Raw genomic sequence first — 27,651 nt, 5'->3', positions numbered from 1 at the left:
CATGTCGGTCTTCTTCTTGAAGATCCACTTGCACCCGACTATCTTACGACCCGGTACATTATCAACCAAATTCCAAACTTGGTTGTCGTACATGGACTGAATCTCGCTGTCCATCGCCTCTTTCCATTTAGTAGACTCCGGGCCTGCCATGGCTTCCTTGTAGCTGCTAGTTTCGTCCAAATTCATTAGTGTTCATCACTAATAAACGTATCCCCTTCAGTAGTAATATGAAAACCATAAAACTGGGGTTAAACACTAACCCTACTAGAACGTCTAGGAGGTAAGGACTCGTCAACAAGCTCAACAGGAGTTACCTCCTCGGGTTGAGTGCTACTGTTAGAGATTCCTTCATCGCTTTGCTCTTGAATCTCTTCAAGATAAATTCTCCTCCCACTATCCTCTTGGATTATTAATTCCCTTTCTCGGAAAACTCCTCTTCTAGAAACGAAAACAACATTGTCACTTGATCTATAGAAAAGATAGCCAAAGACTTTTGTGGGTAGCCGATGAAACAACAATTCTCACTACGAGGTTCAAGCTTGTCGTGAGTCTCTCGTCTTACGAAAGCCTTGCAACCCCAAACCTTAAGATGTGCCAATGAGGGAGCTTTCCCTGTCCACATCTCGTGAGGAGTCTTGGGAACCTTCTTGGTAGGAACTAAGTTAAGCATATAGGCGGCAATCTCTAAGGCATACCCCCAGAAAGCTATTGGTAATGAAGCCTGACTCATCATAGAACAAACCATGTCTAACAAGGTCCGATTACGTCTCTCAGCCACACCATTCAATTGTGGCATTTTCGGAGGCGTCAATTGCAAAACAATTCCACATTCTTTTAGATAGTCGTGAAACTCAAGACTTAGGTACTCTCCTCCTCAGTCTGACCGAAGCATCTTGATTTTCTTGCCCAGCTGATTCTCCACTTCATTCTTAAACTCTTTGAACTTTTCAAAGGTTTCTGACTTTTGATTGATTAAGTAGATATATCCATATCTGCTATAATCATCCGTAAAAGTTATGTAAAAGCGGCAAGCATCCCTTGTGGTGGATCTAAAGGGCCCACACACATCGGTGTGTATGAGATCCAATAGATCTTCACCCCTTTCACAAGTGCCAGTAAAGGGTGACTTGGTCATCTTCCCAAGTAAATAAGATTCACACGTGTCATCGTCCCTAAGGTCGAATGACTCCAACACTCCATCCTTTTGGAGTTGTGCTATGCGTTTCTTGTTGACATGGCCAAGGCGACAATGCCACCAACATGCTTTGTCTAGGCTAGTAGACGAATCAATATTCAATACATCATTTCCTAAATTATCAACAGCCATCACGGATTCATAAATCCCATTACAAGGTAATGCATTGAAATAAAAGACACCATTCAAATAAACATTAATAGAACCATTAATATTATCAAAAGAATATCTGAAACCTTGTCTAAACAATCCATGAAATGAAATATTGTTTCTTACCACATCTGGCGAATAACAGCAATTTTCTAAATCTAATCCTAACCCAGTACTTAGCACTAAAGAATAAACTCCGGCTCTGGTCATAAGCGACGATCTTTTGTTTCCCATAATCAAGTTTATCTTCCCATGTTCCATCTCCCTACTTCTTCTTAGGCCATGCAAATCAGAACAAATGTGGTAACCACACCATGTATCAAGAACCTATGAAGTAGAAAATGATGAGTTATTAGATTTAATAGAATACATACCTGCGAAGGTGGGCTTAATCTTCCCATCCTTTATATCTTGCAGATATTTAGGGCAGCTTCGTTTCCAGTGGCCCTTCTGGTGGCAGTAATAGCACTCTGCTTCTTTGGGGTCGGAAGAGGGTTTGACCGAACCAGCTTTGGTTCCACTAAAAGAGGAACCATCTTGGGTCTTACCCTTATGGTGGCCCTTACATGGAGCCTTTCTTTTCTTACCCTTTCGTTGGCCAATTGCCAACACGGGAGCAGCCACAACAGGGGATGGTGCAATAGATTTGTCTTTGAGCTTGCTCTCAGCAGTCCTCATCAGTCTTTGGAGCTTGCTCAAGGAGACCTCCTCTTTATTCATGTTGTAGGTCATTCTGAACTGGTTGTAGCATGAGGGTAAGGATTGGAGGATTATGTCGATAGCCAAATCCTCGTCAAACTTAACATTAAGTTTGTGAAGACGATCAACATAACTCTGCATTTTCTGCAAATGAGAGGTTAGGGATTCTCCACTCCCCATCTTAGCGGTGATCATGTTAGTAATGATCTCATAGCGCTCTTTCCTCAGCTTTGGTGGTACCTGTCTAGAAAATCCTGATGCATTTCATACGGATACATGTCCTCATAGTACTTTCGGAGTTCGAGGTTCATGGTGGCCAGCATGATGGAATGAACTTTCGTAGCATCACGCTCGTGGGCCTCAAAGGCGGTCAACTCTTCAAGAGTAGCAACATCTGGGATGATCTTCTCAAGCTTTTCATCGAGGACATATTCTTTGTCCTTGTAGCGTGTGATCATGTGAATGTACCTCATCCAATCGTTGAAGTTTTATGCATCAAATCTAAACCTTTTGACATAGGTTCATCAACGAGAATGACCCAGAAGCGTTGTTGTTGTTGTTTGCAGACATCTGAAAAAGAAAGGAACAAAGTTGATTAGAAATGAGTCCCTAATTAAACACCCAAATGAGAAATTAGGGCCAGGTCCCAACAACATTATTTACAACTTAGAAAGGGATGTCGTACTCTAAAAGTAAATAATTTGAAGGTAAGTGAATGACGATTCACTAATTCTCACCATGAAAAACAAAAAAGATTTAAGTTTTAGATGTATTTGAAAACTCCTAGATCTTTGAGATTCATTGAACTTTTCAATGGCATGTTTAAATCTCGATATGCACTTCAAATTTGCGACTGGGATGCCGAGCATTGCAAACATGTTGTGAATAACCATGCGAATCGACATGGTGCACTCAATGTCTCTATCACCTAATCAATTTTCCAGTTAGCCACGCACGCTCCATTGATATATGATAAACATCGAGCCACCCTATGCCACCAATTTCAATCCTAAATTAGTGTGCCGGTTAACCATACACGCTCCACTAACGTTTGACAAGGGTACAAAGTGTAATTCCATGGGATAGCATCATTTTCACATTTTGCCCTATAGTAACTAAGATTGGGAATTTGTAAAAACATGTTAGTTACTTTTCAATATTCATTATACTTGTAATGGGGTATTAAGTTCCCTATCCTATCCGTTCGGCTAACAACCCTCCACCAATCAAGCAAGCGGTGGGTGTGAGTGTACACCCATTAAGTTCCATTTTATAGGCAACAACCTTATACCCACCTTATAGATCGGCTTCGTGAATGAGGCCTACTAGCGATAAGACTAGCTTTAATCTTATACATATATATATATATATATATATATATATATATATATATATATATATATATTAATCTTATAATAATATAATAGTATAGGGTTGAATTTTAAACTTGTAAAACTCTAAGCGTTTGAAATTTAAATTACTCAAAATTAAACTTTTAATCATAAAATTTAAATTTCAAAACTTGAGGACAAGTTTTGAGCTTTTCAAAACAAAATGGATCAAATAACAAATAATTTAAATTAAACAATTAATTTCATAATTATCTATATTTGACTTAATCCAATTTTAGTTACAAGATAATTACCAAATAAAATAAATAATTCATATTTATCATATAAATAAACTATTATTCGGATTTTATCTTCAAAAAATGATTTAGGCATTAATCCCATGACAAAACAGCAACAAAATCCCGAAATATCCTCTGTCTGACAGCTAAACTCGTCGATTCCACATTGGAACTCGTCGAGTTCCTCATGGAACTGGTCAAGTTCATCAAACAGTTAGCACAAAAAATGATTTTCAGCAATCAAACAGTTAAAGCATCAAATACAACAGAAACCAACCTGGCTCTGATACCACTGATGGATTTTTTGCATAAGAACAGTCCTATGTGCTCATACAAACCCTAATGCTTGGATCTAGGTTTCTCTATTGTACATGCTTTGAATCCAAGACTTGCAACCCTAGATCTATCATATAAAAATCGAAATCAACATCATAAGAACAGATCTAAGTGTTTACCTCTTTCAAAGAGCTTGAAATCCTTTTAGTCTTATTGATCTTGAGCTTAGAGTCATAATTTTAACTCCTCTAATGGTTCATAAACCCCACAAGCAAGAGGGAAATATGAGAGAGGGTGAGAGATGCTAAAATCAGCCCTAGGGTTCTCTTGGAATCAAGTGTTTCAATTTTCATAGCCTAGGGGTCATATTTATACAGTAGGCTGCTAGGGTTTCAGTCTAAACCCTAATGGACAGCTTAGCCACCAAGCAGCCCAAGGAAGCTTCTGGAATAAGGCCTTGGACGAAATTTTGATGGATCCCCATCATAATTTCATTCCCCCTTAAGTCTATTAGGTTTCCTTTGCGCAAATCTTAACTATCATACATTTGACAGTTTATACCCCGTTATTTAATTAATCTCTTTTAGTCACCAAATTAATTCCTAATTAATTTATGACCAATACTAATTAAATAAATATGATTCTCCTTTAATATATAATTCTTATAATATATTAATAAACCATAATATTCTCTCTCTCTCTCTCTCTCTCTCTCTCCTTAAATTACCTCGTCAAGTTGCTTTAGTGAAGGCAACCCAAAAGGACCATGCACAACCGGGTCAAGTACATACCAAATGTAGTTACGGACTTAGACACTAGTCTAACATAAATCTCGATTGTGCCCTCTCAATTTTGTAACCGGGATGCCGAGGATCACAAATAAGGTGTGAATAACCATGCAAATTGACTTGGTACCCTTAATTTTATCACACAATCAATGTGCCGATTAACCACACGCACTCCACCGATCTATGATAAAACTTAAGTCACCCTTTTCCACTCTTACTAGTCCTTGTTAGTATGGCGGTTAACCACACATGCTCCACTAACGACTTGGTAACGTACAAAGTGTAATTTCATGGGTTAGCACCTATTTCGAATCTTCCTAAAGTAACTAAGATTAGGAATTTATAAAGGTTTACTTACTTTATAATTTCATTATACTTTTAATGAAGATTAAGGTCCTATCCTACCCGTTCGGCTAACGACCCTCCACCCGTCAAGGAAGCGGTGGGTGAGAGTGGACACCCATTAAGCTGCCATTTTATAGGCAGTAACCTTATACCCCCCCCTTATAGACCGGTTTCGTGAATGAGGCCTACTAACGGTAAGATTGACATATATATAATAATTAAACTTTTAATATTATAGAAGTATAAGGGCTAAATTTTAAACTTTTAAAATTCTAAGGTTCAATTTGGAATTAAAGTAATAAAGTGTGAGACTTTACAAATTCCAAAACTTGAGGGCAAGTTTTGAAACTATTCAAGACTTTTCAACTTCATAACTTATGACTTAATGGTTTATTAAAATGAGATACTTTTCATTTTATGTAACCTATGTGTTTATAAATGGACTTTAAAAGAGTGACTTTTGGTAATCCATAACTTGAGGATAAATTATGGACTCCATTAAAACACATAATTGATCAAGAATTAATCATTAAACAATTCAGCAAATAATTCCTATGAGCTAACAATAACTCATAAGAACATGAACATTCATATCAAAATTTCAAGAATCATATTAACATATAAAACATGGAATCTTGATATTAGCCATTGTAAATGGATTAGCATAACAATTACACCATCTAAAACAAGTTTTAAAACACCAAAACAGTTTAGGGTAATGTTTCTAGTCCATTTCTAGCAGCAAAACTCAAAAAACTGCATTCGGGTCCTCCTACTCGTCGAGTGTAAGAAGTTACTCGACGAGTAGGATGAACTAACTCATGGACTCGTCGAGCCCCCCCCCACCCCCACCCCCGTGGACTCGACGAGTTCACTCAACAGGTAGCAAATTTTTGAGTTTTTTCAACAAGTTTGCATCAAGTATCAAGAAAACAAGCCTAGGCTCTGATACCACTGATGGGTTTTGAGCATTCTAACACTCCTATGGTGTACATGCAACCCTAGAAACCTTGGATCTATATTTTCTCTAAAATACATGCAAATTTGATTTCCAAGGTTTACAACCTAACAAGCATGTTATGGGGTACTTATAATACAAGACTTTAAGTAGAATAACATACCTTTCTTTTGTAGTTGACTGTTTGGAGTTTTAGAGCCTAGAACCAATAGTGTGGATGCCTCAAGTGGTGTCACAAATCACCCAAAACAACTTGGAAATACTTTAGAGAATATGATGCTCACTAAAATCGGTCCACTCTTGTTTCTCACACACACTAATGCCAATTCTAGAACCTCGGACCTCTTTATATAGTATGGAGGATTAGGGTTACACCCTAATACCCATGACTCTTCATTTACCTAGGATCCATGGCTTAAAAGCTCCATGGACTTCCATATACTCTTAGAAATCCTAAATAAATCTTATGCCAATCCATATATATGTAAGAGTCCATATTTAATTAGCCTTTTTTATCACTAAATTAATTCCAGAATCAATTCTTGATCAACACTAATTAAATAATATGATTTCATATTAATATATTATAACTTATAATATATTAATAGATCATAGACATCTCATTCCCAAAAGTATATCCATACAAATTTTTAGGTGAAGTGCAACCCAAATGGACCATGCTGGGTCGAGTCGAGTTCATACCAAATATAGGTACGGACTTAGACACCTTATCTAACATTCACATCATCACTAGACTTTGAGTGCTTATTCTCTTGGTCAGCTCCAAAAGTAAACAAATCATCCCCCACCCTAAGAGTAAGTTTTGATTCGCACACATCAACTATGGCACAAGCAGTATTCAAGAATGGTCTCCGATGAATGATTGGGACTTTGTGGTCCTCTTCCATATCCAACACTATGAAGTCAACAGGAAACACCAATTTATATACTTTAATTAAGAGATCTTCATATATTCCCCTTGGATGTGTCATCGTTTTGTAAGCTATATGGATTGTCATTTGAATAGGCTTTAGTTCTGGAATGCTTAACTTCTTGAAGAAAGAGTATGACATAATGTTTATACTAGCCCCTGAATCAGCCAATGCACGAGTGGTAATCAAGTTTCCAAATTGGCAAGGCAAAGTTATATTGCCTGGATCACCCATCTTCTCTGGCAGTTCATTCATTACAATGGCTGAACAATGTTCGCTCAAAACTATTTCTGCTACCTCTACCATCTTACTTCTATTCGTGAGGAGATCTTTAAGCAAGCTTGCATTCCTTGGTGTTTGTACTATTGCTTCAATGAAGGGAATGTTCACTTAAAGTTCCTTTATGTGTTCTAAAAACTTGTTACGTTCTTCAATTTGTCTATCTCGGATGGCTCGTCCTAGGAATGGCAACGGAGGCTGATATGGTTTTAAAGGCGATTTGTTTTTTTCTTCGGACAGGGAACTCGTCGAGTTCCTTTTTGGAACTCGTCGAGTTTTTGTCACTGTTTTCAAGTCTTGACTTTCTTCTCCTTTTCTTTGCACCTCTTTTGATTCTTCTTTCTGGATTGGAGTCAAAGGAGTGAAAATTTGCTCAGAGCTTGTTGTTATTGCATTTACATGAGCCACTCTACGATTCTTTTCAGTATTACTTGGAAGTCCACCCGGTGTTATTTCGTTGATTTGTTGTGCAAGTTGGCCTAATTGTTTTTCAATGTTGAGGATAGAGGCTTGCTGATTTCTCATTAACGTTTGTTGCTCTTTCGTTATTGCTTGTTGTTCTCATATCGCCGCATCGGTTTCGTTGTGTCTTTTCTCGGATGCAGTTGCAAATCGTGTGAGCATGTCTTCATAGTCCATTTTCTTCTCTTGAACCGACTCCTCCTTTTGATAGAAACCTCTTATATTTTGCCTATATTTCGCCTCCTTTGCCTTCTTGTAGTCATCGTATGGTAGCCACTGCTTTTTCGGTTTCCTCCAATCTTCATCAAATTTGTCGCCACTCGAATAAAAAACTTGTACTTTTCGGTTCACATTCTCGTCAAGGTCACAAGCTTTAGCAAGGTGAGGTCTGCCACAATTATCACATCCTACCCGGAGGGCATGGAAGTATTGATCCATCTTTGTCATCCTTCGGTCCATGCTCTCCAATTTAGCCATCACTGTTGCCATCTTATCAAAAACTGAGTTCACCGCCCCTCGAGTTGAGTCATTCCTTGGGTTATGATATTCTCTATAGTGCTTAGAGAATTCCTCAATTAGCTCCTTTATAACCACGGGTGCTTTCTTCGTGAGTGGTCCTTGGGAGTCAAGGAGCTGCCTAGTTGTCACATTCACTTCATCATAGACAATGGAGACTTATTGCTGAAATGTTTAGGTCATTGTGGCGGCAGTTCCTCAACAAGCCTTTGTATCTCTCCCACGCCTCATGAGTGACTTGCCTACTTGTCGTTCGAAGTTTGCAATGGCTTTTTTCAACTTTGCTATTTTTGAGGGAGGGAAAAATTAATCAATGAACTATTTACGTATTTTAGCCCATGTCGTGATGGATCCTGGAGGGAGTGATTTTAGCTAATCTTTTGCGGCTCCTTTAAATGTAACTGGTAGCATATGAACTAAAACAGTCTCGCTAGGCACATTAAGGATGTTGAAGTAGTCGACTATGTCGTTGACCTCGTCGATATGCTTGTATGCGTCTTCGTGATCTTTCCCGTAGAATGGGATGTCCTTGAGTTGGGCGAGTATGTGACCTTTCAGCTCAAAGTTAGTAGTTGCTGGAATCGTGGGTTGCATGAGTCCTGGCCCGATATGGTCACACATCATTCTCTTGTATTCGTCCATGGGTATGTCTGTGATTTCGTCCATTTCTTCTTTTGGTTCGGGTTCACCTTCTTCTTCAATTTCGGGTATTTCTTGCTCGAAATCTAGCACCTTATTGTCCTTGCCGCTTGATTCTCCAATTGGCTTTTCATTCTTTTTGTAAATAATCGATTCCGGGTCTTCCACGGGTGGCACTAATGTAGTGCTGGAACCTCGGTCATAAACTTCCTGAAAGAAAATAGAAAAACACGCCTAAAACGAACAAAACCAAAAAAAACAAAACTCAAAGCATGACAAACTCGTCGAGTTCAATAATGGACTCGACGAGTTCAACGCAAAAATAGAAAACTGAAAGTGAAAATTTAAGACAGAAAAACTACTAACTTTGTATGAAATAAATTTCACACAAAGGATCGATAAAACTAGCAATTAGAATAACTATTAGAACCGTTCCCCATCAACGACGCCAAAAACTTGATACATGTGAAATAGTACTAGTTTTAATCCTACTAACTTAGACACAAAATAAACACACGAAAGGCAGTGTACCTATCGATTAACAATATAGTTCAAGCAAGTAGGGTATTGAACACAGGGAACGGTAACACTACTAGAATTACCTAAATAAAAACAAGTAATAAAAGGGGGGGGGGGGTTTCTCTAGCTTTACAAGACTAGAAACTTAAGCAAGCAAATAACACTCAAACAAAGACAATTAACAACTAAAGAGAATAGTAGGTAACTAGATTCAATGATAAAAGAGACTTCTGTTCAGATTCGATTGACTTATTCTTATGGTTGATTTCATGGCAAGTGTAATGGATTAATATATCATTGTATACCGATTTCTAATGTGATTAGGTTCATGTTCACTATTACTAATCCTTTAGCAAAGAAGTTAATTCAAACAGTAACCAATTGATTAAACTAACAAGTTTCCTAGTGTTCAGTTGGGATCAAGTAAGACTTGTAATATTAGTTAACCAAATTTGTCAATTCAATCAACTCATATATGATTGTTCATCACACATGCTTACACATTAATTTACTTATTTTCTAGTTAACCCTAGGTTCTTATTCACTAATAGTAGGCATACAATATTGTTTTCACAAAACTATATGATTCAAGCAATTAAGAAGACGTTCATGCAACTCAATAACTTGATTATTAACATAAAATAATTATTATTAATACATAAGGGTCTTTAACAAGATTACCAAGATAATTCACTAAATCAAATTAATCTAAGCCATTAAATCACACCATATTCATAAGTTTATCTAGTCTAAACATAAGTAAAAAGCTTTTAGCTCATATCCACAGCAATTACCATCCTAAAATCGAAATGTAATAATTTAAACATGGTTTATGCAAAAGATTAAGAAAAAGAGTAATGTTTATTGCCTTTGATCTCTTCTAAATTGATATCTATGTTGAATTCTCAAAAACCAGAGCTCCAAGAACCCTTCTGATCTTCAATTAGTGGCTAAAAATCTCCAACATGTCTTGGGGTTTCGGGAATAACCGATTTATATAGAGATTCCAAATTACGCACCAACTCATCGAGTTTTTAGACCCAACTCGACGAGTTTTTCACTTAACACGCATGTACGGTAAAACATTATTGAATCACGAATCTTCCACACTACCTGTCGAGTTGATGGCCAACTCGCCGATATTTTCTTCTTTTAAGCCTTATTTCTTCAAACTTCAATTTTTAAGCTTTCAATTGCTAATTCTGCTTTGGTTTTCACTTGAACATGTCTTTAAAGCAGAAAATGTACATATTGTTCATAAATCGATACAAAACAACCAAAAAGTATTAAGATATTATACGAAACTATATTATTAAATATGCACATATCACCCATCCAGGTGACGCCAATCGATCTAAAGTTAGAAATTGGCAATTTAAACGTTAGTTAGTAGTTCCGAAGTTCTTATTCTTCTTGGCACAAGTTTGTTCCTCTTTATGCAAAGTGTTATACCTACCCTAAAAATCAAGATTCAAGTTCATATGGTTATTGTTGAATAATCCTAATGGACTGTTCGAAATGTTTATAATACAAGTAAAAAGTAGGTTAATAATTTTCTTCTTTGGCCCTTGTATATTTTTATGGAATTATTGGCATTGTTAATGGTGTTGATGGTGGTTTCTAGCGTAAATGGTGGCGGCGGAGGCGATGCTTTTCAACGATTTTTGTGGTTTCCGGCGATGAAGCTGGTTTTCCGACAATTGAGGTGGTTTCTAGTGAGAGAAAGAGACAGTATTGAATGTGTGGTGTTTGGTAGATTTGGAATAAATATCGTAAATCATAAGGACCATTCATGTAATTTATATTAAAATGACATATGTCATGTTTTTATTGGATTTCAAAAATTAACCCCATTACATATTTTCTATTAATCTCTTCACATACACTATATATATATATATATATATATATATATATATATATATATATATATATATATATATATACTAGTGGTGTACCCGCGCAAAGCGGCGGACGACAAATAGTTTATTTTGGCAATTAGTTTTATTCTGAAATATTTTATATTTCAGGAAACAAAATGTAGATACATATTGTTATCGGTCATTGTGGCAACGAATAGTTGTAACACTTGCAATGCAAAGGAAAAAAAATGCTTAGTATGCACAAGTTCGGGCCCTTATGGTTTGCAGATAATGGTTTTGGTTTAGGACATAGGGTTAGTGCATGTTTAATAAACATATGACCTCGCAAGAGTCATCACCGATGACCTGGAAGTGAAACCTTCCCTTATCCGGACTTGTCCAGGTGGCAGTGGCACTGGACTTATTCACATGCAAATATAGATGAAAGTGGGTCATGAACCAAGGTAAATGGCCCAAAAACAAAATTGTTGTTTTGGGTTACCATCATAACTCTATTTACGTATGGTTTCAAAATATAGTAAACTAATCGTTTTTGTTAAAAAATTTTGCATCAATGTTTTTGGTTTAATGTAAAAATATGTTGCTATTTTTGTGTTAAAAATAGTTTGTTCTTTTAAAAGTGTTGTTTTTTGTTTAAAACAAAATTATGATTAATAAAATTTATCGATTATTTATTTATTATAAAAATAAGTATAAATAACTTTAAGTTTTTTTTGTTAATGCTTATTAGAATTGAAAATTAGATTGTTAAGAGTTCGTTATGAAAGGGAGGTAACTTTATGTTAGGTTTTTTATTTGGAACGACTTATGTTAAGTTTTGAAAAAAATAAATTTTTTTACTTTTTGTTATTAATCATTATTATTTATATTCCAATAACTTTTGTTGCGATCAAATTTTTTTGCTTACGTATATTAATTGCAACAATGTTAAAATGAAAACCATAAATCATCAAATGAAATGACCTATAATTACTTAAAATTCAACAAAATTCACTTGCACACGATCCCTGTAAACTTTTCCAGTTTTCCAATACTTGTTTCTTAAAATCGAGATCTTGTGGTAGAAAACACGCATATAGTACAATTAGAAGAGCTTTATCATGTATAAAAAAGGCACCAATCACTTTCTTTTTCTTTCCATTCCTTTTTCCTGAATTTCCAATTCTCAATTAAATTAATACAACAAAAGACACAACTCCAATGCATTACATCTTGCTATGTGTACTCACCAATTTTCAACTTATCCACATCTTGAAAAAAAATGATAAAAGCAAAAAAGAAGAATTTTTAGAGATTTTACAAAAACATTCAATTCCTCTTTCTTTTCCACTGAATCATATAATCCTAAAACAATATTCCAAAAATACTATTCGTTTATTTTTCCATTCCAATCTTGCAACATCACAGAAGAACAATGCTTTTGATAATAGTCTTAATACTCTGACCATGTTGTTCACCCCTGACATTATCCATCTTCACTTTAATGGTATAAGGACCAAATTACCCTTTACCCCATCATCACGCCATCTCCTGCAAACAAACTACACACATTCTTTTGATCTTATTAAGACAATTACACCCTATTTTATTTTTATTTTTATTGACACATGTAAATTACCCGGCTGGGCACATTTGTCAGTTTCGTTTCCAGTTCAACAAGACAAACCATATCCATAAACATACCAACCCGAATCGATTAAATCGCACCTGCACAAATAACCATAATGCATTTAATACCCACAAGTATATGTTATCACATATTTATGAATAAAATGATTTATAATAAATTTTATCATAAGCTGATGTATAGCATAAACTTTGAAAGTACAATGTCATAATTTTATTTTTATTTAGATTTTCGGATTTCGACCTTTTTTCTAGTGAAGTAAGTGTGTGTGTGTGGGGGGGGGAGTGGGCTTGATGTTGGATATCTCTCTCGTTCTGTTTCAAGTTAGCATCATTGGATCCGAAGTTCTAGCGGTCTTAGAATCAACCCAAATTTCATTATTTGAGCTTATTGTTGATTAATAGAAACTGGATCGGTTATTGCCATGTTCAAATCTTGTTGTCCCTTTTTTTCCCTTTTTTAATAGATAGGTCCTCTAGTTCAGCTTCAAATCTATTGACTACACTATTAGATACTTGCTGATGACCAAAAGTCATGGAAATTTAACTGTGGAATAAAACTCATGAAAAAAATGTAGGACACTATAGATTTAAAAAGGTTTTTGTACCTTCATCATCTGTACCAAAACAACAACTTCTCCATTTCCAAGTAGGATCCTATGAAACTCACACTATAAAAAAATAGGATATTAGGCAAGTAGTACTGTCCCATAGTGTTTTATTGGATTTTCGTATTAAGATCACTCACCCCATGGTTATGTTTATTTGATCTTAAATAAGCGTTCCATCTTAATAGCTTTGTCCACCTAAAAAAAGTGAATTCCATGATTACATCATCATAAATTCAAATTCGTAAACCTAAAAGACGAGAATAGAAGAAACACAAATAACAAGAATTACTTTGATCTAACAGAAGTTTCACCTTGTTTACCAAAAAATATTAAGTTTGCCAAATGTTTTACCTGTTGCAATTATACTCTCATGAGGAGCAAGAATGTCACCTGGGGGCTCATGGAATAGTCTTTGGAACCATTATAATTATAGAAAAAGCCAAAATTAATATAGTTTGTATGTATCTGAAATTGAATCATGTAGAATGATTTATATGCATCAAGAATGATGGAGACGTTTCGTGTCCGCCTTCCTCAAGAACACTCCCCATTTCATGTTCGCTTTCCTCAGTCTCCCTATTGTAGAGATCAAATCAACAAGGTGAAACAATAGATGATTTTCTTTTTTCGTTAAAAACTTTAAAAATAACACGAAATTATATTATTACCCAATAACTTTTAACTTTAAGCCGTTAGAAAGTCTTCGAACACATGGACACCTTCTGGCTTCTTCAATGCTACAAATGTTGACCAGGTGTATCATGTGGCAGGAATTTCCAAGGTTTGGTTTCTACTTCAACAATTATTACTATGCAAACATAGTGAGTGTTGAAAACAGCATAAAGATCATTGTTGAATAGAAACTTTGTCACAACATCAGCACCAAAAGTGTAAAAAAAATCCAACGATCATTCATGGCCACCCTTTAAAAGATCACAATTGAAATGATGATTCAATGCATGCTTGTAGTGAGAAAATGATTATTTTTATTCATGTTGAAATAAAAGGACACAATCTTGTTGTAAGGGAGCCAAAAACCACAAAAAGCTAGAAGAAGAAATGGAGCTCAGACTAACATGTATTTTACCAAGAAAGGAGAAAGGGAAAACTTAAACTTACAAAGTTAAGAGAGAAGATAACGATCCAAATGGTAAGCATCATAAGAAAATCTTTCACCCATTCCTGCCAAATAGTCTTAAAATCTTCTGGTTGAGCCCTAACAATAGTAGCAACAATAACAACGAATAGTTCAAACATTTCTTTTACTTCCTCCAACTTTATCCTACATAAAAAGACTCATAAAATCGATAGATCTGAGGTTGGTTAGAAAAAAAGGCCTTACCTTTTGTGGCACAAGAACAAAGGGTGGTGGTTGATAGAGGTTTGTGATGTTACAATTTCCATATCTGTAAAGATAAACATAAAAAACCAAAGATATGCAAAGAAAATATGAAATAGTTCGTATTTTTCTTAGAAAAATGAAAAATAGTGTTGGCTACCAGATAAGTTAATGTCGTTCTTGAAATAACCACAATCGATTCGTCTTGAATGAATGGAAGAAGGGAACCACAGTTTGGTGGTGCGATGGAGCCGTGATGGTTGATCCATGGGTTTGAATCAAGATCTGCCTAAATCGTGTATTTACCAAGTTCAACCAAAAACCTAAAATCAAATTAAACTTAAACAGATTTAAGATTCAAATAAAACCCCCATCGTTCATCAAAACCCTAAAAATATCCTTCAAACAAACAAGTTTTCAAATTAGAAAACAAGAAAAACGAAGAAGAGAGAAGCAGGCGGTGAGTTGTGATATACTTAACCTTGCGGGTAAAGATCGATGGTCAAAAGGTCGACAAAAGCTCTGGGAGAAGTTAGTGAAGCCGGAAAACGATTTTTACAAAGGGGATTGCGTATCGTAGCACACCGACTCCAAAGGTAACACAGTCGAACGAAGATGACGGTGGGTTCAGGGAGATTTATGTTTAGAGAGAGAAATGTAATGTATAGTTTCTCTTGTTAGCGAAATACTATCCTAGCAGCCTAAATAAAGATATTTGTTCCTTTATTTTAGGAATTAATCAGGTATTAGAGCGAATAAAGACTACTGGGTCAAAATTTCTATATGTATTGGTTGATAGTACGTTTAGCTTACATATTTGAACAATGCAAGATTAATATTATTTTGTTGGTTGTTACTTGTACTTTTAGCTATATTGTTTGGACGTCTTAAAAAAATATTATTATTATATTGAAGTTATTTTTAGAAATAGTGAGATTTCTTTTATAAGATAGTAAAGATATATATATCGCTTTAAATGCTAAATTTTAAGAGGTACAAATAATAAAACATAAAGTACAATGATTCAATGCAGTTTTTTTGACTCAATTGTTCACATCTAACTCTCCTTACCTGACCCCATATATTGGCCTTTTCCCTTTATTTTGTAACAAAACTGAATATGTATGGACTGATTCCTAGCACAAATTGAGGAGCTGTAGCTATTTTCAAATTTGAATCCCCATATTCCCTCATCTCTCGATCCCATCTCTTTATAATTGATTGCCAAATTAGAGTGGAATCATCTAATTTCTTCATGTTAGACACAACCAACATTGCTTCAGGTTAGTTCCAACCTTCTTTAGCAACAATGGTGACCCACCTCAGTTTTTCGGCAACGACCACTAACCACCGCACCATCATTACACGCCGCCATCCAGAAACCCTTGGCGTCGTTTCCACCACAACAGAACTCCACGGATACAACGACCAATGCACCACTACTACCTAACCACTTCCTCCTTCTCTGCCTTTCTCTCGAACACTATCGCACCACCTCCAATTAGGGTTTGGTTTTCTGATTTGGTACCCTCACCAGCTCTGTCTTCCCTGCTACTCACAACGATGACCATATATTTGGTAACATCTCCTTTTTGTATACTCTATTCTTTGTTTGTAAAATTTCAATTATTTTGCTATTTTTAACCATTTTATTGTTGATTTTGAATCCTGGGTATGTTCCATATGTTTTATGCTATTTTCTTTTTACCTTTTTGGTGTTTGAGTTATGCAAACATTGATTTTTAGGTCAAGCTTCAAACTATTGCTTTTACTGGTTGTATCTAGTTCAGAAATTTGGTTTCACAGGTTCAAACTATTGATTACTCATTTTAATCTATTTGTGGATGATTGAAGCTTGATGGATATGTCGAATGGCAAAGTTGGTTTCACAACCATCCTACCACCAGAATACACATCTGAATCCTAATCGCTCATCTCCCTTCTACAAAAAAATATATATCCACTAATGAAAATTATTTTTATTAGCACCTTGCATTTTAATTATGGAAATCAATGACAAAATTTTCAACTTTAAGGTCTTATGGATCAAATTAAAGTCATAAATCAATGATATGTTAATGGATGATGCCCTCAATTCTTTCATATTTTATAAACAAAAAATGATTAAATTAATTTTGCCTCTTAAAAATTAAGTTATAGTTTGTTTGATGTTTAGTTGGTAGCACCCCCATGCACCCTTTACCTAATTTTTCGGGTTGTAACAGATTTTAGGAGAAACATATCAAAGATTGTAATGATAATTTTTGATTCATAGTAGCCACACTAACATGGACAACCCATTTGTTTTTTTTTATTTTACTAGTGCTTTGTTTTCTTTATTCCCATGGAAGTGTAAAGTTGTTTTAGAAAGATAAAATGATTATTTTGAGATGAAAACGGCTTTTGGTGGTTTAATCACATGTCTAGGTCAAGAAGGAATGCTATAGGAAGAATAGACAGTTTTACCCTTGGTTCTCTTTTTATCTGTTTGTGCTCGATTTATGTTTGAAATCTTAGTAATGTGATTTTTCTCTTCTTGACTGATTTAAATAGAGTGCTTGGGGTACTTTTTAAAAAAATTATTTGGCCATATTTTGTTTTTCATCTGTGAAGGTATAGTTTTGTGATCACATGCTCTATGTCACTAAGCCTTTCTGAACTCATTATTGTATTTTATTATTATTTTTCTAAATTTAATCCTTTTTTATTTGCAAAAAACCTAAAAGAAGAATGTCTTTAGTGCTTTGTGTATAAAAAACAAATAAACAAACTTAAGCTGCTATTTCTTGCCTTTAGTGCTTTGATTATACATTTGACGTTTTTGTTGACAATATTTTTCAAAATATTATGCGAATTTTATTTTGTTGTTAATAACTAATTCATAGGTTTTGTTGTGGCTTCCTTCACCATGAACATGCTGTTTTTTTTCTTTAGTTCGAGCTCTCTTCTTTTCCTGCAATTGCTTTTGGAATTTTTATTTCTTTGCTTTGTTATTGTATAAATGTCCGTTTGATGGAATTGAAATCATTAATTTACCAAAAGATCTTGATAAAGATACAACTCATTGTTATGGGGTCAACACCTTTAAATTACACAAGTCAATTTTCTTTGCTTTGTTCATTCATTTATGACAAGTTTATCATCGATAGTCCCTCTTTTATAGGATTAAATGATGTAATTGTGAAGTAATTTCAATTTTCCCATTATTTGACTAATTTACCTCCATAGTTCATCCTTTCAAAACTTACCCCTTTTTGTGCAACGATGTAGCAGGGATGACCATCACAAGGAGTAAATAAGAAGAGAGCCAACCAATGATAGAGAAGAAATGGTGTTCTGGTGACTGAAATATTATTTTACAAAGGCTCAAAACAATGTATTAATATTCTAAAAAGAGGTTATAGGTTTAAACGAAGAACCCTGTTACTCTAACAAGCTCAAACCTTTGTTTACATTGGAAAAAATATAGAAGGAAGCTTTAATACAAGTGTTATTAAAAAAAAACATATTAGTAAAATCAAGATTCTTGATATTTTAAACTTTTATTTGTTTTAAGTTGGTATTTAGTGTGAGTGAGTAAAGTTCAATTAAAAAAAAAAGATATGATTTTAAAATAAAAAAGAAAGTAGTTAAATATATGATTTTTTATTCTTTAGTTTCCAATAAAATATTTATTGTATCTTGGTTTAGGAGAATTATTTTTACGTCATTGTCAATATGGATTTTGAAGAAAACAATATTAAAAATAATAGAGATGACAATCATTCCCGATAGTGTTTAAAAATAATTATAATAGATGATGGGTATTGTAGAAATGGTCCTTAGAGATATATCATATTATATAGATTTAGTTATGTCGTTACAAACATTAAGTATTACGTTTATATCCTTCCAAATTATATAATTACATATATATCCTTCTTATCCTATTAAACTCACATTTATATCCAAAATTATATGTTAATTCGATTTAAATCAATTTAATATTAAATTTTAATCTAAAATTCAAAAATACATATGATATTACTAAAATAGCCTTTTTGAATTGAATATTCATTTAACTATTTGATTTAGTTGATTTTCGTCGTCATCAAATTCAAGTGGCATTTTTTGCTTCTATATACCCTCCCAAAGCAGCCATTCTTTCTTGTCGTAGATTTTTATTCTCATCCCAATTCAACAATTCTAACCAGAATCCATCTTACAATACATCCTTTTCTCCATCACTTCAGGCAATGTATTTAATCAGGGTTTAGCGCTTTAGGGTTTTTTCTTGTTGGATCGAAGAGAAAGGCTTATATGTGGATACAATGGAAAAAATTAGTAAATAGATGTGTCTAAAAGGCCAAATGGAACTGAAACTACTCCTAATTTGGGTGATTTCTGATTTCCAATCCCAAAAGAAAATCAAGAACAATTAGGAATCATCACCAGACAAGCATGCTTCTTTTTTCTTCTGTTGATTTCATCCTCAAACAATTGATACACAAGTGCTCCTTAATTCAAATTGGCATATTTATTTTCCAGTTGGTTTTGGTTCTTGTTTACTTCGCTCAATATTTGTCTCTATAATCATGAAAACCAATTTGAGTATCTTGAGTTTTGGATTGGCCTGCTTACTTGTTTTACTGATTTCGTATGATATTCTCAAAATAATTCATTTGTTTTCTTTTTAATTTATCAACATTGATCTTGAACGTCGAAGGGTGTTTTAAGCGCATCATCGTATCCTCACTTTTGCTTTCAATCGTATATGATTCAACCAAATACCTTGAGTGCTAAACGACTTAATTATGTTGTTTCTATCGAGTTTTTACCAGAGAAATGCATCTTCTTAATGTTTTTATTATGGAAATGGCTAATTTTCAATTACTTGATTTACTTACGTTAGCCTGTGATAAAATCCTCAGTCCAATTCAAACTTGCAATTGTGATTATGATATCGGAACAAATTTTGGATTATTTGTTGATCATACAAATCAGGTGGTGGGAGAAGTTGGTGGCAAGCATCCTGAAACTATTATCAAGTGCAAATGGGCTTGAATTCATGAAATCAGTTGCAGATAAGAATCATGATCTTTTGAGGCCTTCAACTTGCTGTTTCTCAATGTTTAAAGGTAAAAAAACCAACATTTTCAATTAGGCAATTGACACTAATGGAGTCATCACATCTCCATCAGAATCATGACACCACAAAACAAAATGTTAAATGACCAAAATGAGAAAATGTTGATGCAGGCCCTATAACAAACAGTGATAATGACATATATAACCTCATTAGGGATGATGCAGATGACTTCCAACAAGGGATTTATGACAAACCTCTTCCTTTCTTTGGTTGTGGAGTTGGATGGTTTTCGTAAGTATCCTTTGTTTTTTCATCTTCTGGACTTCAAGCTACAAGTAGATTGCTACTTCTGAAAATCTCAGAACTAAAGGACAAACAAAGGATTTTTTTTCTTCAAAGGATGATGCGCTATTGCTGGTCTTTCGTTAAAGATTCTTTACATATTTTGCTATTTTAGTCTCTTTCCACCCTATTGCTTGTGGCTGTTCTTTATATTCATCTAATTTATGTATATTCTTGTTATCTCTGTATTGTAATTTTCCCGACATCCTGCTGGTAATACTTAATGTAATTTAGCCATTTAAAAAGAAAGTTTGGTGTCGTTTCATTATTTACCCTGCACGATCATATATTTCATGTTGTTGTTTTAGGGTAACAATTCTTCCATATCTCCTAAATATATCAACCCAATTACACAATGCATAAAACATGCCACATCGCACACTTTGATAACTTAATCCAAGGGCTGAGAAGAACAATGTCATCCTTGCAGATTTTCCTTATGGGAATAATTCTTGTACCAGCGATCAAGAAGAAACGACAACAATAGGTCTTCACGTCTTGGAGGTTTTTGTGATTCATGTGGTTAAGAGATTTTTATAATTCACGTGTTTGAGGTTTTTTAGTATTTAATTAGGTTTAATCCTAATTAAACTCATTTAGTTCTATTGTTTAATAATTTGGAATGGGTATTTTAGTAGAGTCACCTTTTATTTTGACTTTTAAATATGTTTTTTGGTATTAAATTGATTTATACCTCATTAAATTATAAGATAGGATATATTTGTGAGTTGAATAGGTTGAGAATGATATATATGTAATTATTAACTTTGAAAGGATATAGACGTAATATTTAATATTAGGAAGGACGTATATGAAATTTTCCCCCTAGTTTAAGTGCATATTAGTAATTTAAAAAAATATTTTAACGTTTGAAAGACCAACCATGCTACAAAATGAAATATAAGGACCAAACGAATAGTTGTAAATGATACTTTTAGCAAACCATATGAACCAATAATTATGTTTATTCTTTATACATTATTTGACCCTCTATTGTCGGTTTAAGGGTTATATACATTTTTTTTTACTTAAGTAGTTAAATGTAATCATTTGGTACCAACCTAAAAAAAGCTTTAAATACATCAAACTAACATTTCAAAATATAGGTAAACTTACTAACCACCACATTCTAAAATGATCCAAACACCTAACTACAAACTATCTGTTGAAATGAACTATCTAATACAAAATAGTCCACCAAAAGGCTGCACGGAACTACTTCACGCCTAAAGCAAACTAATAGTCACATTAAAACTATTTTCCGAAACAAACCATTCGCACCCATCGCTTAGCGCGGGTAAACGACTAATATATATATATATATATATATATATATATATATATATATATATATATATATATATATATATATATATATATATATATATATATAGAGAGAGAGAGAGAGAGGTGGGTTCAATTGAGAAAATAAAAAAGGTTGAGAATGGGGGAATCATTCTCAGCCACTCATTTAATCTAAGCATAAAAGACACGGTGGCTAACTTGTAAATATCGTAATAACCTTCAATCTCAAATACGTAACTATAGAGAATTCGAGAACTGTGCGTTCATCATCAAAAATTTTCCTCCAACCTTCAATAATCATCCAGATTTCTTCAATTAAACCGGAATTTCTTCGTTGCTCATGAAATTGGAATCGGAGTTCTGGACTCGCAGTCACAGTCGACATTGAGGGACTTAGAATCGGTAATCACAGGTTCCCAATCGGATTTTCGGAAATCAAAATTAAATTGAGAAATCGATCACAGATAGGATGTCGCATCTGAAGTCGAAATCGGAAGTATATGATGATTTGGAATTTATAACTTGATGTTTTTAACATTTTTAAAATAGTTAACTTGTTTGCACTCCAACTGTTTGATGAAATGCATAAACTAAATTACCACGTTATATTCACATATGAATATGTTTTCTCACCTGAATCAGTATATGATTATTAAAAACACAAAACAAATATGCAACTCAGTATGTTATTTATATGTGAATAACATATAAAAATTATATATATATTTGTCAAAATACCTTCAATATTCATAAGTGAATATACCTTGTAATATTCATATATGAATATACTGTATAATATTCATAAGTGAATATATCATCTAATATTCACAAGTGAATATACTCTGTAATATTCACATGTGATATACCATGTAATACTATGTAATATTCACATATGAAATATCATTTAATACTCATAAGTGAATATATTATCTAATATTCACAAGTGAATATACTATGTTAATATTCAAAAGTGAATTCATCGTCCAATATTAAAATATGAATATACTATATTTATTATATGCTATATTCATATACGAATGATACTTAAATTTTAAAAAAAATAAAATCATATTTTTTATTCATAAGTGAATAACGAATGTACTGTAATAAAACCTGATGCATTGTTATTCATTTATGAATAACGATAGCTGAAAATATAAAAAAAATAAATTTTTTATTTTATCTTAAAACTATATCAATATGGATGTCTATTTGTAGAGAATAAAAAATCATGAATTTTGGTATATTTAAAATCATTTTTTTTGATAAAAATAGCTTATAAAAATTAAAAAAAACGAAAAAAACTATGTTTTTGTATATATTAAGGTAATGATTAGCATAGTTTAAGGAAATATCTTATGTCGGAAAACACATGTGCATTCGTTTTCTATTTCCGCCGGTACGTAGGAGGCTTTTGCGGCAAAAATAAATGATTGACTGAGAATAATTACCCAATTCTCAACCTTTTTTTTTTCAATTGAACCTCCCTATATATATATATATATATATATATATATATATATATATATATATATATATATATATATATATATATATATATATATATATATATATATATATATATATATTATTGTTTGTCATTAAGGAAATAGTTGTCATACCTTACGTAAGATTCAATTGTGCTTCTTCTCTATTAAACTAGGCAATATGCATCAATCATTGCTCTCTACCCAAAAACACACTCAGCGGATAACATGGCCGGCGACGGAAGATACTACTGTTACAAGGAGGTCCTGCCGTTTGCTGCCATGGTCACTATGGAGTGCACCGACGTCGGCATCAACACCTTGTACAAAGCCGCCACCCTCCGCGGAATGAGTTACCATGTTTTCATCGTTTACTCCTACGCCATCGCCGCTTTCCTCCTCCTTCCGGCACCCTTCCTCACCTCCAGGTATGTCATCTGTTACATACGCTTTTGCGTCAATTTCCGGCAGAATTTTGTGTGATAGTAAATTTTTGATGAAAAACAGATCAACGGTGGTTCCTCCGGTGAATTTTTCGATTGTAAGCAAAATCGGGCTATTGGGAATCATTGGGTATATCGTTTGTTTCTTTGATCATTTATCGATGATGATAACTAAGTGTGAAGATTGATTAAACTGAATCTGTTTATGAATAGGTATATGTCGCAGGTCATGGGATATAACGGAATAATTTATAGTTCTCCGACGCTTGCTTCCGCCATTAGCAATCTTGTTCCCGCTCTTACCTTCATCCTTGCGGTCATTTTCAGGTTCGGTAAAACTTATTTTTTTCAAATTATAATATTTCGCTCATAAATCTTTTGAAGCATGTGATTTTTTGTGAGAAATTTTATTTATATTACTAGTATAGCTAGGATGTATATAAATAAGAAGAAGTTAAAAGTAATTATCAGTTATTAATCATAAATTAATTATTTTTTGAAATCTAGTGATTAATTACTTTAATTTGAATCATAAGTACAAAAAAATTATAAAACTATTTTGTTATGGGAATTTCAAACGAGCTTGTTTCAAGTAAATTACTTTAATTTGAATCATAAGTACAAAATAATTATATCTATATAAGTTGATATAAAACTAATAAGAGCATGTTTGCTGCCTTTCAAGGCATATAATAAAAAATTATTAATGAAATTAACTTAATTATAAAAGAGACATTGTGAAGCTTGTTAAATTCTCATTTTAGGCCACTCCATATATGATATGTACAACTTGATATAATGATAGACTTAAAATTGAGCTTTTATGAAACATATTATGTATCATATCAATATAACCAATTTACAACAATAAATATAAAAGGAAACAAAAAAAATAAAGAAAGAACAAAACATATTGAAATATTTCTGAATAAAAATGAAAAGATAAAAACTATGCTAATGATGATGCTTATGTAACTTTAAAAATTGCAAACCACCACTCGAATTGCACACCACCACTAGAAAAAAAACATGTTAGGCATATAGAAAACATTATATATGACTATCAATTTATGAGTAAAAAATGATACATTCATCAACAATTGTGATTTGTATAACACTTTTAAGCATTCCATCACTGCAAATATTTTCTAAAATAGTTATGTCTATTGAATTTTTGTTCTTTTAGCTTTTTTATCTCATCATTCTTATATCTAAGAGTTTATTTAGCATATGTTCTGAAATAGTTATGTCTACTGAATTTTTGTTCTTTTAGCTTTTTTATCCCATCCTTCTTACATCTAAGAGTTTATTTAGCATATTTGGTCTTTAATGTTAAACCAATTACTTGTAATTATTAATAGACATTTGTGAATAAGAAATGACATAGAAGTTTTAAATCAATGTAGTGCTTAGAAATATGTCACTGTTATAAGATAGACAGATAGATAGATAAACAAATAACTTTTTCTTTTATTTTTTGGTTCCAGAAATACGTGTTTAGAAAATTCTCCACTTTTCACAAAAAATTAACCTGGATTCTCATAGAAATAGTCATAAACAAAAATTGTAATTAGCGAAGGATGTGGCAATCACAGAAGCCCTAATTAGAAGAATGAAAGAGAAAACTAATAGGAAAAAATAAATAATGAGCTGTCTCGATTCGTACTATCAAGTGGGTGGCTTTCTTTTTCTATGTTCTCTAGTTGATAGGTTTACATACTTATGGACTTACCACTAATGACCCACTTCATTTTATGGACAAATTACAGGATGGAGACACTATCTTTTACGAAAAAAAGTACTCGTGCAAAGTTTTTTGGCACGATCGTTTCTGTAATAGGTGCATTGGTTGTAACACTATACAAAGGTCCAAAGCTTATTTGGAGTCTCACACCTTCGCCTTCTCAATCACCAACTGTTTCCTTAAGTTCTTCACAATCAAATTGGGCTCTTGGTGGTCTCTTTTTAACCTCAGAGTACATCTTAGTACCATTGTGGTACATCGTATTGGTATTAGTGCAAATGTTCGTGTTCATCCTATATATGAAACCAGATATGCATTGGGTGCCTATCGAATCAGTCATGATGTCTTTAAAAAGACATAGGTCTTTCTAGGCTCAGGCCAAGCCTCAAAACAAGAATGATGGCCTTTTTTTAACTAGTTATTGTTATAAATAACATTTGAATATTGTTTTTACTAATTACTATTATAAATAATATTTGAATAATTTTTTTACCTAATAGGGCTTCAACTGGTGTAAAAAGCTTATTACAAATTCTGGCTTGTTTTGCTTATTCCAGCTTAGGCCCTTTTGCATATCTCTATGTGAATAAATCGATTAATGGTTTAATTCAATTATTTGATGTATGCAGACACAAATCATGAAGGAGTATCCATCAGAGTTAACAGTTGTGTTCTTTTACAACTTAATTGTGAGTATTTTGGCTGCAATAGAAGGGTCTTTTACAGAACCTGATTCAAGTTCATGGAAGATCAAGCCCGATATACCATTGGCGTCGATTTTATGCTCGGTGAGCACCACATATGATCAATGATCATGGTTTTATGATCGATTTATCAATATCTAAACAAGTTTTTTTTCGGTTTTTGAGTTGTTTAGGGTGTACTTGGTAAGTGCATTAGCAATAGTGTTGATACGTGGGTGTTACGTTTAAAGGGGCCACTGTTTGTGGCCATGTTTAAGCCATTGTCAATTGTTATAGCATTCACATTGGGTGTCATGTTTCTTGGCGATGACCTCTACCTTGGAAGGTAATATGTCTCTTTATATATATATATATATATATATATATATATATATATATGTTTGTGTGTGTGTTATATTTTGTGCTATATTCATGCATGCTTGCTCTAAAAGTAAGAAGGGAAGCAATCTTATGTCGTAAGTGAGGTCTCAGGTTTAAACCTATGCATAATTCTTCACCTTTCTTGCTTTGAAGATATTATGATCTACCTTTCAAACATCAGGTTGAGACTTGTTGGTCGGGGGCACCAGGGTGGTGTATCCCTTTCTAACTTTCATTTGTGTCATTATGAAAAGAGAGAAAGAATGGGTACTAACTTGTGTCTCTATGTAGTGTGATTGGTGCAATGATAATATCGATTGGGTTCTATACAGTGTTGTGGGGAAAATCGAAGGAAGATTTGGTGAAAGATGAAGTTATAAACTTGGAGTCTTCCTCGACACCAAGATCGCCATTGTTGCAATACAAGGATGAGGACATGGAGTGTCGATAAATGTGAGCTCCCTGTGTATTATGACAATCAAATGTTTGGCTTGAATGGTATCATTGTAACTAATTTTACATTAGATCGACTTACATTTTTAAGTTACAAAAAACAACCAACAATAATGTTCACATTGATTTAGGATAAGATCTAGATATGCTATCAAAATTTGTCTATGATCATAGAAATAGATGATCTGAAAAAACAATTGTCGATAACAAAATGACAAAACTACAAAATGATACCTGTGGTATGCATTTTTTCCAAGTTTTAGTCCAAACCTTAAATATTTTGGATTAGTGGTCCTTTTGAGCTAGTTTCGTTCCGTATTTCGTTCCTCCGAATATTGAAATGACTGTAATACCCTTGGGATATTTATTTTCCATTTTCTTTCAGTTTTTTAAATATATTATTTAGATTTTTTTATAAATTAAGGGCCCACCTATCTCTCTCTATCTCTCTCTCTCTCTCTCTCTCTCTCTCTCTTGTTACATGATTCGTTAGTGGAAGATTATGGGGCTCCATTTTCATCATCTTCTTTATGAATCACCCATCAGCATCATCTTTCTCTCTCTCTCTCTCTCTCTCTCTCTCTCTCTCTTCCACTATCGCTCTCTCCCTCCACAACCTGCTCCTAAAAACAAAAGCATATGAACATCATCTTCTTTTAGAGGGAAACAGGATTGTGTAAAAGATCGATCAATACAGAGGGAGAGAAATTGTAGCATTCATAAAAATCACAAGAAATTTAAACTTTTAAAATCAACTCAAAACCATAAATTGTTTACAAATCATAGTTTTCGAAATATTTTTCCAAACATCAGTCTCCCAAAATCATAACTCATAAACAAGAAGATGTGTACGGTCATGCCTTCGCCTTTCCGTGTTCATCCGAAGTACCTGAAACCA

The 27,651-nt window shown here is 33.5% G+C and overlaps 2 protein-coding genes across 3 annotated transcripts; one reads left to right on the top strand and one right to left on the bottom strand.

The window, feature by feature from the left end:
* Positions 1-6,769: 6,769 nt before the first annotated feature.
* On the bottom strand, positions 6,770-7,279 carry LOC145095905 (uncharacterized). The gene has a single exon (XM_079033716.1). The coding sequence runs from the start codon at positions 7,277-7,279 to the stop codon at positions 6,770-6,772; it is 510 nt and encodes a 169-aa protein (XP_078889842.1).
* Positions 7,280-23,220: 15,941 nt separating this feature from the next.
* Positions 23,221-27,009, top strand: LOC145093405 (WAT1-related protein At3g28050-like). 2 transcript variants are annotated; one of them, XM_079031527.1, is made up of 7 exons: positions 23,221-23,477; positions 23,557-23,622; positions 23,706-23,819; positions 25,262-25,502; positions 25,866-26,024; positions 26,114-26,265; positions 26,633-27,009. In XM_079031527.1, the coding sequence occupies exons 1-7, from the start codon at positions 23,278-23,280 to the stop codon at positions 26,670-26,672; spliced, it is 972 nt and encodes a 323-aa protein (XP_078887653.1). In that variant the 5' UTR covers positions 23,221-23,277; the 3' UTR covers positions 26,673-27,009. The 2 variants fall into 2 exon arrangements, with proteins under 2 accessions (XP_078887653.1, XP_078887652.1); XM_079031526.1 differs by having other exon boundaries at positions 23,225-23,477; positions 26,592-27,009.
* The last annotated feature ends 642 nt before the right edge of the window (positions 27,010-27,651 follow it).

Source organism: Lactuca serriola, chromosome 3 (genome assembly GCF_051521515.1).
Source record: "Lactuca serriola cultivar US96UC23 chromosome 3, Lser_US96UC23_V15, whole genome shotgun sequence".
NCBI classification, from domain to species: Eukaryota; Viridiplantae; Streptophyta; class Magnoliopsida; order Asterales; family Asteraceae; genus Lactuca; species Lactuca serriola.
This window is presented reverse-complemented; position numbering and strand designations above follow the sequence as displayed.